General features: G+C 41.9%; 1 protein-coding gene across 1 annotated transcript in view; it reads right to left on the bottom strand.

Annotated features, from left to right (window-relative positions):
* znrf3 (zinc and ring finger 3) overlaps positions 1 to 20,341 on the bottom strand; it is a 77,420-nt gene that overhangs the window by 10,315 nt on the left and 46,764 nt on the right. The window contains exons 3-7 of the mRNA XM_022752798.1: positions 10,158 to 10,215; positions 9,217 to 9,398; positions 6,747 to 6,878; positions 5,171 to 5,281; positions 2,888 to 3,055 (exon numbers count right to left, since the gene is read on the bottom strand). Of these exons, the coding sequence (XP_022608519.1) occupies positions 2,888 to 3,055; positions 5,171 to 5,281; positions 6,747 to 6,878; positions 9,217 to 9,398; positions 10,158 to 10,215 (651 nt within the window). The remainder of the gene's footprint in view (positions 1 to 2,887; positions 3,056 to 5,170; positions 5,282 to 6,746; positions 6,879 to 9,216; positions 9,399 to 10,157; positions 10,216 to 20,341) is intronic.

The raw sequence follows: 20,341 nt of genomic DNA, 5'->3' as shown, positions 1-20,341 counted from the left end.
ATATGACTTTTTATGCCTTAATATACTATCTCTCTCTCAAATTGAATCGAAGGCAACTGGACTTGTATTTGTCTGTGGAAGACGTTTCGCCTCTTATCCAAGTGGCTTCATCAGTTCATCATGTATTGGTCTCTCTAGTCCGCACTAGTCAGACTAGTGCGAAACGTCTTCCACAGACAAATACAAGTCCAGTTGCCTTCGATTCAATTTGAGAGAGAGATAACTATGACCTGGACGAATGAGAACATTCACAGACACTTAATATACTATGTTTTTTTGACGTTTTATGCCACAATAAACTATGACGTTTTTTTGACGTTTTATGCCATACTATACTATGTTGTTTTTATGACTTTATATGCCTTACTATACTATGACTTTTTATGCCTTACTACTATGACGTTTTTATGATTTCTTAAGCCTTACTATACTATGACTTTTTACACCTTACAATACTATAACTTGCCTTTATTATACTATGACATTTTGAAATCTTTTTATGCCTGACTATACCATGACGTTTTCATGACTTGTTATGCCTTACTATGATGTTTTTATGCTTTATTATATTATGACTTTTTTATGCCTATGACGTTTTTATGTCTTACAATAGAATGAATTTTGTTTGCCTTACTAAACTACATCTATGAGTATGACTATATATATGACTTTTTATGCCTTATTATATTATGACATGATTCAGTGGTTAGAACTGTCTCACAGTGAGAAGGTTCCGGGTTCAAATCCTTCTGTTTAGAGTTTGCATGTTCTCCCTGTGCCAGTGTGGATTCTGTCTGGGTACTTCAGCTTCCTCCCGCAGTTCAAGGTCATGCACATTAGGTTAATTGTCGACTCTAATGCCTTACTATACTATAAATTTTTATGCCTTACTTTACTATATATTTCATATATGGAAATTCAACACATGTACATATGTCACATTTGAGTATGGGCTTTCCTGAATTTAAATTCATTTCTGATATGTTATTAAACCATTTGGTTGATGGCATTAAAAAGCCAACCTCTTGGTTATGGAGGGATGGCGGGCTTGTTGCGTCCCTACCAATGTTTAGACCAAACCTACGCCTTTGCAACTCCCTAAGATACAAAGTTGCCGCTTTTGACAAACTGCAACAGGGTCAAATGTTTCAGAGTGTGATTAAATGTGTGGTTGAACGTCCAGAAGGTGGCAGCAAAACAACACACAACTGTCAGTCGTGGTGATGGTTGTGAGTCTAATCAAGTTTTTAACACCGAGGAGCCAACTTCACATCATGCCTCAAACAAAACACTTCACCAGATGCCACACCACAGTACAAATCCGACTTTGATGCTCAATGTCACCGCTTTCTGGAACAAAACAAACAACAGGCTTTTACTCTGGAGGATTGATATGAAAAGAATGCAACACTTTGCATTCAGATGGAGGAATTCCAAAACACAAAAGCAGGAGCACTATGAATATGAATTCTAATATTCTTCTCCAGTGAGAGCTCTTTCACTGCCATAAATACTTTACTCTGTGGCTTAATGTGACTCATCTTTGGGCTCTTTTCCACCCAAGCTTTTGTTGCTTGGTTCACTGCTCAAAAACCGCTTTGATGCCATTCAGCCTTTTATATCGCCACTTCCTCTGTGCAATCCTGGCGCCATGCTTTGTTGTGTTTTCTTCTCCTCCTTACCGAAGAGACACATTACCACAAAAAAAACACACACACACCAGCTAAGTCCCACTGGGCACCGGGGTTTGTCCCTTCAGGATCCATGAATGAGGATGAGCAATGCTGTTACAGTAAACCCTCAAAGTCAAATATTAGGACACATGTTTTGACGAAGACTCCTTTTTAAAAATTTAAAGAAGGCCACAGTGGGAAAACAGGAAGCATAATCACAACCCAGAGCACTCTGGGTACCGTTATCTCTCCAGGTGCTCTGAAAGACTGAGCTAAACATCTAAAAAGGCGCCGGAAAAAACGTCAGCGAAGATTGCAGACCTGCGGTCCCCAAGCACATCAGGGGAACTTCCATTCTATTGTCCACGTAACTGCATTATGTTTCATGTCTGCAGAATATGTAGTGAAAAAACAAGCTCAGTGGATAGATGACTACACTAACACCGCTGGAGTCAAGAGGTTTGACTCCCACATGGTCCACTTACACATGCATGGTAAGTGGTACTCTTTTCCATTCTGTCATGCATTTGTATCATTTTTACAAGAATTGGATTTTCTTACAAATTTTCATTAAAAGTATAGAATAAAATAGAATAGAATCGAATGGAATAGTATAGAATAGGAGCAGCTCAATTTTAAACAGATTTTGATAGGACTTTATCTCCACATATCAAAAAATGGTCCTTCCTGCTGAGAGAAGACGCTGCTCGCCACAGTTTACAGTGAATGAAACCTTCTTGTGGCAAACATGGTGCAGAAAATGCTTATGGTAAACCGCTGATTACGCCAATAAATATTAAACAACAATAAATTACTAAACAACAAGGTATTTGAGATGCAAATGTGTTTTTATAAAATAATAATTTATATTTCAAATCATTGCCTGGCTAGAAATGCCGAAACATTGCTTTCTTCTTATAAAATCACAATGAGGCAGATTGATTATGGGTAATTATATCAATGACACCTCTATTTTTGAGCCTGTGTATGTCACTTAGTCAAGGTATCAAGAATTGCAGACAAACTCTTTGTCAGTTTTATGCATTAGCTACTAATACATATGAACTGACAAAAATAAGTTGATTTTAATCTAGTATACATGTGCCTGAATATCAGCTTAATGTAGTCGTACTGTCTAGATTTGAAGCTGCCCATCGTATAAAGCAAGGCAGATGAAGTGATTAATTCAAGCAGAGGTGGGCGTCTTTTCTTACCTCCCCATCGATGTACTTCTCCAGACAGATGGCGCAGTCGGAGGTGGAGCTGCTGCTCAGTGAATCAGAGGCTCCACAGCTGCTCTCGCGCTGGCCCTTTCCTTTGGCCTTGAACTTGCGCGTCTCCATCTTTTCCAGAGCCTGGATGGCCATTCTGTTCATTGAGCTCTGTGTTGGGGGAGGAAGGTGGGGGACGGGGTCAATGGGAATATCAACATTTAAGATTATAAAAGATAAAAGAGAATTTGATATGAAAGGAAAACAAAATATTAAAGCCAAAATAAGACATGAAAATGACAAAACTGCGTGTGTGCATCAGTGTTGGCAAGCGTTTATGTTTGAACTGTGTTCCTCTTTCCTGATGTTAATGTGACAGTGTCGATGTTGTCATGTTTTGAGCCTTTTCCCTTTGACACAGTACATGATTTTGCAATGTTTGACTGCATTAGCAACTCTGTCTGGCTCTAATTCTCCGGCCTCTTTTCATCTCTAATTTGCTTCGTGCTGCCCTAAAAATGTTACTTATTAAAAAATAGTTGACACATACAGAACTACTTATTGGGATTAAACGTAATGACGCACATGTGTGGCTGCCTTTGTGATTTATAGTAGTCCCCGCCTGAAATGTGAGCGCATCACTTGTGTAAAAGGCAGGAGTTATTTATGCTCAGGCTCAACTAAACCAGGGTCTCTGGAGGGTGTTTCTTCCTTTATGTTGCCTCACAACTAGATAATTGTAGACTTTTTAAGGACATGTGGATATCCTGGTCAGCAAGGGAGCAATGAACTTTGGCATGAAAGTCAATCTCATCACAGGGTTGACAAACATGAAACAAACTTTAAAACCAGTATTTTCAGTATGTAATTAGCTGTACTCTTGTGTGGGCAGACACAAGACACACAAGATTGAGGAATCCTTCACTAAACCCCAAAAGTAATACGATCGGCTTCTCTGAGATGATGTTTGGAACATTTGTCCACTGTTTACAGTTAAAGGTCCCATATGGTAGAAAGTGAGACTTCCATGTCTTGTTTGATTACAGAGCAGGTCTAGGTGCTGTATAAATACTGTTAAAGTATCAAGACGCTCACGCCACAGAGAAATCAACAGGGCGTTGGTTTGATCTCAGCCCTGCCATCCCTCCATAACATAGGGATTTTCACTTTACAATAAGGCTCCCTTTTACCAGTTATAATTAATGATTAATATTAATCATTAGCAAGCATAATTAGTAGTAAGCATTAAGTTATTCTTGCCAGATAGTGAGCCTGCATCAATGCATGAAAACTGTGTTAGAACTTGTTTTTAATTCTTTATGATTTATAAAGCGTTAACAGCTGAATTAATTACCTAATTGTAAACCAATTTATAAATCCTTTAAATTTTACTAAGTGACAGTGGTTGGCCTCGCCGTGCAACACTCAGAAAATAGTCAGCCAATCAAAAGAGAATCTCAGTGGCAGACAAAAAATGCTTTGTTCTTACTAGAGCCCCAGAGACAAGAGTGAGAGAGGAGATGTTGAACTACACTGAGACGGTTTTAGGTACTTAAAACCACAAATATATCTTCTCATGGATATCAAAATGCCAAATAAAACACAGAAAAAGTGGAAAATATGGGGCCTTTTAAATTAGATAAAACAAAATGTTAAAACTGTATGAACAATATTCATTCGACAAGGAGTTCATTAATTTTTCACATTTCAGGAAGGAAGAGGTTTTTCAATGTGACAAATCTGCCCCTGGTGTGAGCTGTTCTCTTAATTAACCACCAAAAGGAAGTCACGACCAAGTCATCCGCTGCTGACACACACCTATTATACACCCACACACTGCTCACAATGTGTACAGTCAACACACACACACACACACACACACTTACTGGCAGGATTACACCTGTCTTAACGGACGCCGCTACAGGTTTTCTGCTCTGTCATGACATCTCTGTGCGTTTGGCTCCAGCAGCCAACCTCTCATCAGTGTTAATTAAATGCTAATCCTGATTCAAGCGCCCGACGTAAGCCTCCACTGAGAGCTTTTTGTCAACACACGAGAGGAATCAATCAGCTGCAGAGCTACTGTCGCCTGACTCGACGGCTGCAACTCCCAGTGAGGCCGTGTCGACTGGAAAAACAAAGCTGTGCGTTTGAGTTTGTTTTTGTGCAAGAGGCGACGCACTGAGTTTGGTCCTATGTGACTCAAAGCGGGACAATAAATAAAGTTTTTCAAGTTGCTGGTTCTCCACACTCCTGCTGATGACGGGCGTGTGTTCAGACACTAACCTGGCTTCTCCGTTGCTTGAGTTTGATCTTGATGAGCAGAATGAGGCAAACCAGCGACACCACCACGAAGAACGCCAGGAAGATGCCCATGTCGAAATATTCCGTGGGCTGCTGCGGAAAAGGAGCGCAAGAGAAACACACATTTGTTAAATAATTTTCACATGCAGCTGATAAAGGAAAAAGGTCATTAAAAGGGTCTTTTTTATTTCCATTCACAGACTGATTGATTATAATTCTGCTCTGCAGACCTCAGTCCTCAGTGGTGTTAGTCATTTCCTCCACTTTATGCTAATAAAAAGAAAATTCTGACCTTCACACATAATTTGATGCTTTCTAAATTAGACACAGGACTGATTTCAATTCATTTTCTTCTCATTGTGTCCATTTATGACCGTCAGTAGTTTATTCAGGTAACTGCCACATATCTTACACTAATGAAACATTTCTCTGAGTAGAACTGAAACGATTAATCAAATAAATCAAGACAAAATTAATTTCAGTCAGTCTTCAAGCGAACACGCTGAACATTACATGGACCTAGTTTCTCAATTGTGAGGATTTACTTCTTTTCCTCAGTTTCATGTTAGTGAGACAAAACAAAACAGAAGAACACTTTGCACATCTGTTTAGCGAGGCAGGTGCGTAGGAGCACGAAGAATGGATCCGAAGTAGCAATTAAAAAATCCTGCATATTGCCTAACTAGCAATCAACAATTTATTTGCCAACAGTCTGGTGCCAGACCTTAATCAGGCAAATGGCCGCTCCCCACATAAAAGAGAAAATAACAATCAACAGACATCAGTTCACTATGTAACACTTTATGACATCATAGAAAAGGGTAGAAGATTAGAAACTATACCTGGACAAAAAAAAAAAAAAAAAGTTCATTCATCACTTTCAGTTCTGGGAAATTGTGATGAGAATCTTTTTCACTACTTTGTGACACATCACACACTAAATGATTCATTGATAAGGATCAGTAGTTGCAGCTCTACAGCACATTTCCAGATTTCAACATCTCTCTCTTTTTCTTGAGAAAGTGACGCAGCACGAGAATTCAGCTTTGTCCAAGCTTGGATATTTTCCGTTAAATTCAGCACTCGTGTCTGAAACTGTGAGAAAAGGTCAGGATGTTTAATTCTCTGTCAGAAACCTTTCTCTTATCAGTTGCTCCTTTCTCATGGGGCTTTCATTATGTCAAGTTATTTGACCTCAAAGTGTATTGGTCTCTTATCGAATATTCTCAGCAAACAAACAGCTCTTTGAATGGCCGATATTAATCTCTCATGGTGCCGCGAAACAGTCCTCGGCCTCGGGGCAGCGGAGAGCACAGAAGAAAGGGAAAGGGTCAGATTTCACAGCTGGAATTTTCGTTTGTCTTCACATCTAAAACTCCTCAGCACTGTTTGGTGCATGGGCTTCACAAACATGTTCCTCACATCTGCTTTAGAGTCGCTTCACACGCACACACACGCACACGCACACACACACACACACACACACACACACACACACACACACAGATGCACGTCAACTAATCAGGAGTGGCTTTTGGGTTTTGGCGAGAGCTCTTACCCTTGGTGGTCTGTGTTGTATCCGAGCACGAGCCACTTTCTGCTTGTTGACGATGTTCATCAGCTTCACAGCATCGTTGCCCTTCACGTAAACCACCGGCCGCTTCAGAGGATCCTCGGCCACCTGGTTGAGCTGCGGAGACGAGACAGAGGAAAATGCATCAAACACAATATACAACAAAATCAAACTCATTAGTCTGGGCAATAATGGCCTTCCATTAAAAGGGTCTCAACACTAATTTTACACATTAAATTAACAGCTGTAAGAAAAATAACAGAACAGAACTATATTTTTTCCTTGTTTCTTTTCCTTCCAATCATCACGACTGCTCAGGTTTATCCTCTGAGGTTGGTACCACTGCACCAGCGTGTGATTTTTGACCATAACGTATTAGGATTCTACTGTTATGAATTTTTGAAAACTGATCCTGACACTGACAGTTTTATATTTAAGTTGTCTCTAAGCGTTGGCTTTCAATACGTTTCAATATGAAAACTTTCAGTATTTTCGCCAGAATCTAAAGATGAGGCTGAAACAGCGTTCATGAACTGTTTTCTATAACCTCCCTAAAGTCAGAGTAACCCACGCACACATTCATCTGCTCGAATGTAAAAAAAAAAACTTGTAATTCATCGACGCACTCGAGGCACAATTTGTGAAAATATATGTGCTTTTTGGATTCAAATGCAAACTAGAGAGAAAAATGTAATATAGATCTTTAATATCGCATGGCCGACACAAACATGTTTCCTAAAAGCCGTCATCATGATGTCAAAGACTGACGCATGTGTGTCAGCTGTGCAATATTAAAGCTTTTTATTAAACACAGGACCAACAGTGCCTTGGATTTTTCTCATTCACAACTGACTGACACATGTAATGCGTGGTGAGGTCTCACAAGCAGACACTGTACTTAAGGCACAAAGTTTAGGAGCTACTGACCCTAATGGATGTGAACTGAATGTAAAAAGAAAAAAAAAAAGAAAAAAGAAAAGCCAAAAGCATTTAAACTCTTCTTTTACCAACTGGGGGGAGAATGACCTGTAGTCTCAAGACATGGAAAGTGTGGTCACAGTTTGCCAGAGGGAGCAGAGGGAGGAAATAGTCAATGAATAGCATGTTCTGGCTTTCGAGTCAGTTGACACACACTCCTTTACTCCTCCTCTCCCTCTCCGTTCTCCCCTCTCGTCTGCTGGTCGGAATCTGTAATTTGAAAAGCCCAAGGGAAATACCGAGGATATTCGCATTTCTATTTCTTCTGCTGTCGTCATGTTCCCCAGTGAAATACTGTATGTTCTGGTTTGAAAGTATAGACGCTGCAACCTTTGATCTCCTTGCTTGATTCTGGTGTGCTGCTCCCGCTCTGAGAAATGACTCCACTGAGACTCTAGCTCGGCCTCTGACGAACAATACACCAATAAAAAGTATACCAATAAATGCAAGCAGAAAGTGGGAGGAAAGAAAAAAACAACACTTGTTTAATCACAAATTAACTTTTCCCTTAACAGGAAAAAAAAAGTGTCAGAGCCACTTGCTGCACTTGGCCTCACATTAAAAGGAGGTCAAGTACATTAAATCTCTCCTAATTTTGGCCCCCAGGACCTTAATTCTCCCTAAGCTCCTCCCTCCCTGCCCCTCGGCCTTGTGGGTCCTGTCTCTGCTGATCGGGCCGCTCTGACTGGAAAAGCCTCTCGGGGGAATTTAACACAGCCGCCCAGTGCTGCCTTTCATGTGGTCTCTGCGCAATCCCTTTTATCTCTCAGCTACGCGCTTTACGACCCAGCGGCAGAGAAGAAGAGGCCAGGAGGGAAGAAAAAAAAAAAAAAAAAGAAAAACCTGCAAGTCCAGGCCTGGCGTGGCGAGGATGAATACCACAGGAGAATTCTTGCGACAAAAGGCGCTCAGAGGAGCAACTCGTGTATTTTACCTCTGAACAGAAAAGACACAGGAGTCAGAGGCAGGAATGCGAGTGTGTGGATGTGTGTGTGACGAGGAATACACTTTGTTCTCACTGTAGCACTCAAAAACACATCCATAGTCTAAGGGGATGAGGTAATGTGCGCTACCTGTGCAATTATGAGCTCAACAGAGTTTTGGTCATGGTCTAGTGAAAGCTGAACCTGGATATCCATTTTCAGACCTCTCACAGTGCAGCGCGCTCCTCCAAACACAAGTTAGAGAGCTCAAAGGCCCAGGATGGTTGAATGAGCAAGGCTGATCCACATGCTTTTGAACAGAACTAAAGATAGAAAGATCATTGTCTGTACAAACAGCACACACACACACACACACACACACACACACACACACACACACACACACACTGCCAGTCAGAAGGGCAGGGCATGCTGCTGAGCTTTATTCAGAAGTGAAAAGCGAAGCGTCTTTCACAGACGGACCGAGACAGATTAAGACCATTTCAGTGTCGTAGTGAGCGCGAACGCCCGGGTAATTTTAGGTGTGTACAAACCTGGTCGATGGCATCTGGATTCTCTGACACGTCGAAGATGACGGCTGTGGCTCCACGCTGCACCGCTCGCTTCGCCTGCAAACACAGGAAACGCAAAGAAATGATTAGGAAAAGGTTGGGAAAAAGGAGAAATAGGGCCAGAGGATGTCCGATCACACTGTCAAACTGCAGTTTGTCCCAACCTTACCAAGATTTTAAGTTTTCACATTCAAATTCAGGCCACTAGAGGGAGTTCTCTGCCCACACACGTCATGTGGGAAGTGCAAGTAAGAAAGGGAAGGGAGAGAAAACCAACAGGCGAGAAGTAAACAAGCCACTGATAACATTTGTTAGGATGCACATGTGGTCTCTCGCTCTCCATTACTTTGAAGTGAATCCGCACCACATTAAGCTAATACAGTCTGTCAGACACCGAATCAAGGAGTAAAGCTCGCACAGCTCCACGTGACGCAAAAAAACTGTGCACGGCACCAGGCTGAATTGGAATCGCAATGTGCCGTGCACGCTCAGAGAAAGTTGAATAAAGTTATCAAGGATTTCCAACTGCTAAAAATGTGAGCGTCTTTCATCTGAGAGGAGAGAAAGTCGCAGCAGAGAGGTCTTTTGAAGACTTCTGCTAAAGGCAAAAGATAAAGGAAATGCTTGGATCTGCAGAACCCCAAGTATCTCTTCGCAGAATCCAAATTGGCTTCCTCTCGTCAGGAAAAGAAAAAAAGTTCCTTTATCTTAACTCCTGCTTTCCCCTACAACCCATTCTCACCCCACTCGATTCAACGGTGCCCTATTTAGACAACGTTTTGATGTCTGCACTACATGATCTAAAAGAGCGCTGCTGGGATCATATCCTGGTATTATCAAGTGCCCTTGGGTTCTTGCCAGCTCTCTTCATTACTGGAGGGAAGGAGGGGGGGGGGGGGGTGAAGATCAAAGTGACAGTGTACAGTGCTGTGACTCTGCTGCCGAGTGGCTGGAGAGTGTCACCGCTCCAGTCTGCAGGAACTTCACACAGGACAGAGGGAGGAGATTGGGGAGAGGAGGTATGTGTGCAAAAAAATTTGCTCCTCTCACAACACAGCATGTTGATTTCTGAGGTAACGACACTCAACAATAAGGAAAGGAAAAGTTTCTGTTGTCACCCCTGTGTGCAGCACAGTACACACAGACAGGGGACACATTCAAAAAAAATGTTGGACTTCAACAAGACTTAAAGACAGCTTCAGTAATTCTACAGGAGCGATGGACACCGTCCTCTAAACGATATCCCTTCGTCAGTGGTGTTAAGAGAGTGACGTCTGAGATCTGAGACTGACAAAGCTGTAACATATCAAGTCATTTCCGCACTCTTCAAACCCTTCAGCGACTCCTTGTATGAAAGAATCTCCATTCCCTGTGTTTTCCTGCGTATTCAAGCTTTGTTGTCCAGGACTTTCAATTTCTTTTTTTGACCGACCGACCGACAGACCAAAACCCAAACCTAAAATATATAACATACATACAAACATAAAGTAGCAAATGTTTGTAATATTCACCTTTGAAGAAGTCAGTCGAAATCATTATCAATAAAAAATCTGATGTATTTAATAAGCTTGGAGGTTTATTTTGAAGTATGTTGCAGCTCTGTTAGTTCGTTTCCTGCCGCTTTAAACCTCATGTCTTGTGTAGCTGATGAATACTGTGGCATCCAGTGACATATTGTGTAACTGGAATTGTGACATTAGGTGAGATTTCCTTTTCCGTAGGGTTCCTGGCATTCTTTCCCTACTTCCTGTGCGTGTTATGAGTCTTAGAAAGAGGTTAATGATTACCTATAGCTCTCTAAGAAGTAAGCATGTGTAGCTAAAGTCAGTCTGGATTCAACTATACCAACATTTGTCTACTCAACAAACATGACATTCCTCTGCCGAAGCAAGAGAGAGAAGCAGAGGTATTTGCGTTCTCCAGAGTAACTAACAGAGTCAATAATCACACTAAATCTAGAAGATATGTCATTTTTACAACACATGTGTGGGCCAGTGTGGGTCTTCTTCACTGCAGGTACCTGTGGTGGGGCAAGTTGCAGCAGGAGGGAAAACAGAAGCAAAGTCGCGAAAGGCCTTTGATATGAAAGAGGTGGCATATGTAGCACGTTCAACTGCGAGTGTAAATCAGCAGCAGGAAAATGGAAACACATCGTGACTCTTAGGTCTACCAGCTACATCTCAATTAGATTTCCCTTTGGTTTAATCCACAGACAAGATGTTTATGAATCTGGCTTTCATAGCTCATTAAAGACTAATTAACCCTGCAAACGGAGTGAATGAAAGCCTTATCAAAACACTGAAAACATTCAAAACGGAGTCGCGCTATAAATACAAGCTTTTCCAACTTTCCCTCTTTCGTCCTGCCTCCTTTACATAAACCAACGTCGCTCGTTTCTCCCTCTCTCCTCACTTTTGTACTTGGAAAGTTCAAAAGCGAGCAGAGCGAAATCTCGCTCAGCTTTTCCCTCTCACCCAGTTTTCTCTCAGCTCCACACTGCCAGGCTCCAGCCCCCATTTAATTCAGCACAAGTCTGCTCCTTTGATGTTAGCTCTCCCAGTTAATAATTAATAGCTCTTGGTAAGACGCTTTGAGAAGAAAGAGATCTTCCTCCTAAAGAATCTCCACTCGGGCAGGCCCACGCTGCAGTGCAGGGACTTGCCTGACGACAACAAAAATGCACCCACAGGCAAACGGGCTGTCTTAAAAACCATGACACATCTCCTTCCCAAGCCCATAAAAGACTACAACCTCGGACACCAAAGGAAGGATACATATTTCTTGCTTTATGACAATTTTTTTCTCTCTCTCTCTCAGGACTTTGTCATGTTGCTAAAAAACCAAACCCTTCAGTGAGGAAATACTTGACTGAGTCAAACTGGCTATAGAATTTCAAGTGGCAAAGTTCCTGTGTAAGGAGATATTGTGAAAGCAATTTGAGACAGAGTTCGGTCCTCTGCTGCAAACCGCTCAGAAAGACGAAAAACGCTGGGAAACGCATGCTTTCATTCATACAAGTGTCATTGCGGCCGAACGGGAGTTGTAAGGTCCGTTTATTAAGCTCATCAAGGTGACATCGAGGCAAGATGACATTCTGATCTTCCCGTTCATCATCACAGATGAGTTTAAGACACGCAGATGTTATCATATCATTTGAAGATATTTAAAGGATCAATGCTTTGTGTTGCGATAAGGCATCGACTCAGAAACTGATCCAAACTCACTGTTCCTTTAAAGTACCTATTCTTTGGGTATTGCCATTTTTCTCCTTTTACTCCACTGCATTTATGAAGCTACAGTTAGTAGTTACTTTTAAAATGAAACGAAAAAGATAATTATCCATCAGTAAACCAGTGATTCCCAACCTTTTTGGCCCCTTACACAAAAAAAAAAAAAAAGTGTCAGAGTCAAGGGAGGGCCCCTTTCATGTTTCGGATCAGTGATTCCACCAAAGAGACATTTCCCCTCTAAACTTTTCAGATGGTTTCATTTAAATAAACATTTTTAGATCCTAAATCAAATATTTCACTAATAAGCAAAGAGTTCTCAGCGTTTTCATGAATCATCTCTTTAACTCGTGACCCTTTGAAGGCGGCTGACCCCGAGGTTAGGAAACACTGGACTGGTTAGTAGATAAAACTACAACTTGACCATATACATAACAGTGAAATACTACATGTGGATTGATGCATCAGTTACATGAGTTACTGAGGACTTTTACTGCAGAATAAGTACGTTCACATTTGATACTTGCAGGACTTTTTTAGCAGGATCTGAGGACTTCTCCCACCACTGTATATAAATAGGAATAAGACAATCAATCAACAACTCCTACAAAGCCACTACTCATCCACTTTCAGTTCATAAGATCTGAACTTTATACAACTTTCCTATGACAATAAATCCAGCTTCAATCTTTAAGAAAAAGTGAAAGTAAGAGATAAACTGCAGGAGCGGACAAACAGGAAGAAGCAACAAAAAGAGCACTGCTAATATTCTTCTCAAAGTTGAAAACATGATCTGTGGTCCCAGATGTGAGCGCTTGATCAGTCATCCATGCTCAAAAAAAAAAAAAAAATCAGCTAAACTCTCATCCTGAGCCGCGCGCTGGAGGGGGGAGTTTCACAGGTACTTCACAATACTGCTGGCTAAACAAACTTCCCGCTGGCTCGGTGGCATGAGAATTAGGGTACAATCTTCCCTGAGCGAACAAAAAACCGCAGCAGAAAGTACTGAGAAGCCAGTCTAGACACAGAGGAAAATGAAAGCTATGTTTAGCATCCCTAAGTAAGCCTGCCAGCTTGTAAGATCTGAGGGAGAGAAATTTTTCACTCGTCTGGAAAGAGACTTTTTCTCAGCGAAGCGCTCACTCCATCATATACATACACTGAGGATTTTCATATCCACACACACACACACACACACACACACACACACACACACACACACGGCTGCCAAACAATGCATGTGTAAATATGTGCAGATATTTATGTACAACAGACAGCTATGTGCTCACGTGCAAACAGACACACACCTGGATTACACCTGCAACATCTGGCCGCATAAACATGCACCACCTATCACATCGTTCCCTCTTTCTCTCCTACTTTCTCCTCCTCTGGTTCCCTCCTTTCTCTTTCCTCCTCCTCCTCTACATGCTTCTCTCTCTCTCTCTCTCTCTCTCTCTCTCTGCACTGCTATAATTAAGGCAATTAAGTCTTCAGAAGACTCTCCACTGCCATTATGCTGTAATTTCATGTTGCCTCCTGGCTTTACAGTTTATTAAAAGATAAAGGCATAGTTTTCTCCCATTGATTTCCTTATATGTGGTTGCCCCCCCCCCCCGCACACACACACACACACACACACACACCCCGTCCCTCCTCGCTCGCTCTCAGAGGAGGCATGTGCTCCAAAACATTATTTACATTCAACTAAAATGAAATCTAAGTTTTCAACGTGGCTGCGCGTCATCTGATTGGACGCCTGCGCAGCGCCGAGGCGGAAGAGAATACTACGTTTCTTCCTGTGAATAAAGCACCTTTGCACGTGCAATCATCCGTGCGATCTTGACGTTTTCATTACAACGGGATTTAATCATTTCCTCCCTCCCCGTTCATCGAGCGCATTACTCAACGGCTTCCCGGGCTACCTGCCGTTTGATGTTAACACTTCGCTGACAAACTGCTAATCTGTCACAACATGTTATTCAGTTTACAGATACCTGACATGTTCATGTTGGCCGTGTGACATGTAATCAACTGGTTTGACGCTCTGGTCGTGCTGGATTTGTTATCTGCTGTGTCACGACAACACGCAAAATAAGAACTTCCCTGTTCCCACAGGCACATAAATACTATCCTGAAACCGTTTACAAGGGCACAGTGTGAACTCAAATAACCTCTGCGAGCTTAATCCTGCCAATAACTTAGTTTCATGAATCCCCTTACACTCATATTTAAGGTTTAGACTCATGGCCATGAAATTTCACTCCTACATTACAGATTAAAAAGAGGTGACTGTGTAGTTCCTCAGAGTTTTAAACAAGTCATTGTTCAGTTTCTCCCTCCGCCTTCCCAAACTTTTGAACTCTCCCTGTTTGATATTCATTTGAATGCTGTTAAAAAACCCCCGGCTGCAGCACTTTTTTTTCTTTTCTTTTTTACGGGCGTCCCAGGACGTCTGAGGAACTGTTTCTCGAGCTGCATGAAAAATGTTTTACGGAGCACATAAAAAAAAATCCACTTGTGTGTCACACCGGCGGCGGAGAGGAGCCCCGGCGAGCCTCCTCGAGCTCCTCTCCATCTCACCGCCTTCGTATAAACGGGCAGTTTACTCAACGTAAACACGCAGGGGAAAGAATCACTTGAAGCACTCAGTGAGCTCACTGACTGCCATTAATATCAGACTTGCAGATAAGACGTCGGGTCAGGAAGTGAACGCGAACCTGTTTATCGTGTCTCGGCGCTGATCTCAGATCAGTTTAAGACGTCAGATTTGTCACACGAGATGGTCATCTGAAGCTTAAAGCCGCATGAATACACTTCTGGCCACAAGAGGGGAACATGCTGACAGATATGTTACAATGTATTTACACATCCAGCAGAATCAGTAACATTATCATTCATTTCAATTCATTCCATCTGAATAATAGAAGTTCAATATTCACTCTTTTAGCTCTGGTTTGGTCTCTGCCAACCAAGTGTTGCCACCTTTAACTTGTGAAAATCTGGGACACACACCTGGGTCCAGCTCTGGCTGCCCCACAGGTGACTCTTGGTGTCACCGGCTGTTGTACCCGTCTTCATACGTTTACAGACACAGGATTAGACACAACCAGGAGGAAAACTGAACAGCAGTAGAAGGAAACAAATGAGGTCTTATTTGAAACTATAAAATTCTCAATTAGACGTGCATCTTCACCAAAATCAGGACAATTTGTATCTCGGGAAAGAATATCAATTTCTCCGGGGACAGTCGCTCAAAAAAGAGAAAACCAGGACGGATGGCAACACTATACCAACCCCTGAGAAAAAAATATCTGGCTCTTTACCTGCTACTGTAAATGTCTTCATGAGCTAGTTGCTAACTCTGTCAGCCGGTACATGATGGCAGATTGTGTTGTGGCTGGAAACAGCCTCTAAAAAAGGTTGATACAACAAAGAACGGCTGAGACTAAAACAAATGTTTAAGATGTAAAAACCCAAAAACCTTTGAGCTAAATGAGGCTAAAACGTGAGAAAACGGCAACAAACTGAAAAGACTTTTTTTTTCTTTTCTGTTCTTCTCTGGATCCGCAATATCGCCACAGAAAATGGGCTCTTTTCTCCGGTGTACTTTGCTGCTGCTCAAAACTAATCTATCTACATGAATATTCCAGTACTCTATTATTACAGTGACAATCATGCATTTCAATTCACGTTTACTTTCCTTTTTTCTCCCAAAGAAATGGAAAGAAATGGAATGAATATCAAGGTCCTTGCACCACGTCATGAATGAACACAGTGCACAAAGTGTGAGCCAAGGGTCTAGATGATAAACCTCTGGACAAAAGACAAATGTTAAATGGAAATACATTTTGTTTTAGTATTGATGCTCAAACTCGCGGTAATCAGATGGAAAAAGAGCCGTGGTGGTGGTGCGTTCACAGGCTCACATTGTCTCATACATGGAGATCTGGGGCGGATGTAACGACTTCACTCTCAGACAAAGACCAGGTACACTGATCCCCGGCCATGCCTATGTGCCATACGTCATGTACGTGACCACATACGCACACGTACACGCACACTGATACAGTATGTAACAACTATCTGTCCAACTGTGTCACCATCCCTGGGGGGGGGTGGAGGAATCAGTTCCCATGGGTGACGTCTCTTCTTTCCACCAGTCTGAATTCCCACATGGGAGACAGAGCTGTGGAACAAACCTGAGGCAAAACACAACCGTTGAATCCATTTCCTGTCAAAGATGTGTTTCACCAAGAGGCCATCTTCTGGATTGGTGTGAAAAGCCTCTGTTAAGGTGGTAATGTCAGCTGTGGAGGAACAGAGCTCTACACGTCAGAGCAGAAGCCTGAGGTTCTCCGCAACGGCACGTCTACTACTATCTCTGTTCTTAAAGCGACCATCTCTCCGTCTTTTCTTCATTTCCCCTTCACTGAGTGTTCCTTTCCTCTTCCTCACCTCGTCTTTCCCATCCAGTAACCACTACCCCCCCCACCCCTACCCCACCCTCCATTTCTGTCGCTGCCTCAGTGCACATTGTGGGGTGGCCATTCACCCACCATTGCATAACCAGAATTATACAAGTGAATTGTGCTATCAATATACGTGTGTGTGTGTGTGTGTGTGTGTGTGTGTGTGGTGCAGGGGGGGTGGGGGTGGGGGGTGTTCTCTCAGGAGGCCTGCCAGTGGAACTTGGCAGAGAGCCGGCCCCATTAAAGAGTCGGGAGAAACAGAGTGAGGTGTACCGGGGAGCGCTCGCTCTCCCTCATTGTAAGACCCATACATAGTGTCTCCTTCTCCCTCTCTCTCTCTCTCTCTCTTTCTCACACACACAAGGCTTAACCTACTTTCCATACTGTGCAAATCCTGACCCTGATATTTACTTAAATACATCCTATCTGCTTTGCTTAAAGTGCAGACTCATGGCATGTCTCATCGAGTGTTCACATATAAAGCTGGGGATCAAACATCACGTCTTTTTAGCACCAAATCCTGAGTAACAAAAACTGTCAAGTACCCAAAGCTCATGCTCTTCTTTAACTCTTCTTTGATGAGCTTGTTCCCGACTTGATTCACATTTTTGCCGACATTAGACGACAAGTCCGTCAGTCTGTCAGACAAGAGCTCAGGAGACCTTTAGCTTCATTTGTTACACAAATGTTTTAGAGCAGGTCCAGTGAATAACCTTCAATGGCACAAAGGTAAACTGCCCATGGTAATAATAATTAAAAAAAAAACACTTAAGGGTCTCCAAGAACTGTAATTCTACAGGTTGATGACTTACAAACCCTCAATCTGCACAAAGGCAGCATTACAACAAACTGCGCTGTGTTACTGCACCCTCTGATGCATTATCAGGACAATACTGTACTGCAGGAAGTAGTACTGTATATATACTGGTAGGTCAAGGGTTCATCCTACAGCGAGATAATGAGCCAAAACTGGGCAGAAAGTGAAAGTAAAGCATCCTGCGTGTGGCAACACATTCATGGGAACTTCTGCAGCAGTGTTGGGCCGAACTCTCTGAGCGATGTTTCATCTCCATTGTAGAAGGAAAGGCATGAGTGTATCAGCTGCTGAATGAGCACGATTTGTTTTTATTTTCCCTTTAAAATCTTTGTTTATGCATCGTTTATTTATTTGCTTTAAATTCGTTTACACTGAGACATTGCCATATGAAAAATTTCAATAACAACTGACTCAACTAAATTTCCTGACGGCTGGTTTTAAGGCTCAGTTTCTGAATACAGGCTGCGTGCATTTCTCTGTGGACTGAGCGCTTTGATCCTTTCACAGTATTAATACAGAACCTAGACCTGATCTATAATCAAAGAAGACATGGAAATCTCACTTAATACAATACGGGACCTTTAAAAATGCATTGCCATATTCCTTTAAGGTCCATAAATTAGGCGACATGTGATTTCTAGGTTTTGTTTAACAAACACTCTGCGTTTTAAATATTCTTTTATCGTACTCTAATATCTTATTATCCTAAAGGTATAAATAAATGATGTGTTACTTGAGCCTATTTTCAAAAAGCTTTTGAAGAGTGACAGAGCAACTGACAAAGTGACTCATACTTGAACAAATGCAAAGCCAAACCCCAACCGCGTAGAGTCCCTCTCTCTCTCTTCTCTCGTCTCTCTCTCTCTTCTCTCTCTCTCTCTCTCTCTCTCTCTCTCGCTATCTCGGCTCTCTCTCTCTCTTTCTCAGTCTCTCCCTCTCTCACTCTCACAATCTATCCTCTGCTCTTCCTGCCTTCTCTCTGTCTCTTCCTCTCTCTATCTCTCCCCTCATCTCTCTCTCACTCTCTCATCTCTCCATCTCTCTCAGCTCTCTCTCGGTCTTCTCATCTGGGATAGATTCAAAAAAACTTTTTTGTAAAAAAAAAAAAAAAAAAAAAAAGTCTTGGCAGAAAGCCTTCATCAGGGTAACATAACAAAGAGATAATTGTTCTGAAACATTTAAATGCTAATGTCATCATGTGGACTTCTGAGGAAACACACTGACACACCAAGACTGTTTTAAAACTTTCATCAAGCTCCAGGTTGAAGTCGTTCATTTTAATCTCCCTTCCCTTTTTTCCAGCGCCTTTATTTAGGTGGGAAAATGAAGCAGCATGACATTAGCTTTTGCTATTCGTGTTATGAGGATATGATAAGTAGTAAATGATGGATGAGACTCACTCGCTGGAGTTCTTGTGAAATCCTGAGCATTTTTTTTTTTTTTTTTTTTTTTTTTTTTAAAGTTTTTCTCTCTTGAAATAAACATGTTTGTCTGACTTGTTGTGCACCACAGGGAGCATTTCCTGCCCCCCCCCCCCTCCACGGTTTCATGTCTGTCTTGTGGCGTCAGGCGCGCACACACTTACACAAACACGAGCACAGATGCAAAAACGCACTGACTCAGACCACCGCTAATCAAGAAGCCTTTCAGTCTTCTCTCCTCCTGCTGCCCACTGTTCTGCCCTGCCGAGACCAAACGCCGGGGCCGGAGGAATGGACAACCGCTAATTAAATTTCCTCCACTTTTCCTCTCTCTGTCCCTCCCATGTTGTTTTCTTACCGGTTTTGGGCTCTGGCCCTTTGTGATTCCCAGGAAAATAAACAAGCTTTCCGGCCAGTGACAAGAATACTACTTTTTAAGTGCTTCTTCTCCATCTAGTGTCTAAACAGGAGTTGTTTGGATGAAAGTGATGGAAAGTCTTGGTTAGAAATTGATTCATGATAAAATACCTGTTTTTTTTTTATCCATGGGAAACTCTGAAGGAGGAAAATACTAATATTAATTAATGAGATTATCTGTAGTGATTAGACCTGCTGTCAGTCAAAAGCCCTTGATGTTTTCTTTGAGAATATAAAGTTTTAATTGGTTTCAGGGAAAGTTAAGGAAAACTCATGCATGCATGTCTTGCTGCTTTTTGATACATGAGGCAGGAAATAACTTGCAGAAAAAGAAAAATCAGAAATTTTGATATTAGAGTTTTTGCTTCTGGGCTCTCAAAGGAACACTCGAATGTGGAAGAAAACTTTTTCTTGGTATTGAAAATTCTGAATTTCCATATATTTTTCAGGGGATGAGAGCTGTCAGACGGAAAGGCAGGGAGGACGATAGAGCTGGAAGCAAGTTAAGACAAGTGAAACACTGGGTTTGTGCTCGCCTGCTGCAAGTCTCATGGCACATAATAGATCAAATGTTACGCGGTTCTTCTTCCGATTTTTCAGCGTATAGACGGCTCTTGTTAACAGGCTCGGATATGAAAACAGTAGGTAAGACGGGTTGTCGTCCGCCTTATTTTTAAAAATATTTTACAGGAAGTTTTATTCATGCATTTTAACAGTGTTTCAAAGAACACATGACTGGAGGAAAACTTTACT

The sequence above is a fragment of the Seriola dumerili genome, unplaced genomic scaffold, assembly GCF_002260705.1.
Source record: "Seriola dumerili isolate Sdu_G_001 unplaced genomic scaffold, Sdu_1.0 BDQW01000177.1, whole genome shotgun sequence".
In the NCBI taxonomy this organism is placed as follows: domain Eukaryota; kingdom Metazoa; phylum Chordata; class Actinopteri; order Carangiformes; family Carangidae; genus Seriola; species Seriola dumerili.
Note: the sequence above shows the minus strand (reverse complement) of the source record. Positions and strands in the feature narration are given on the sequence as shown.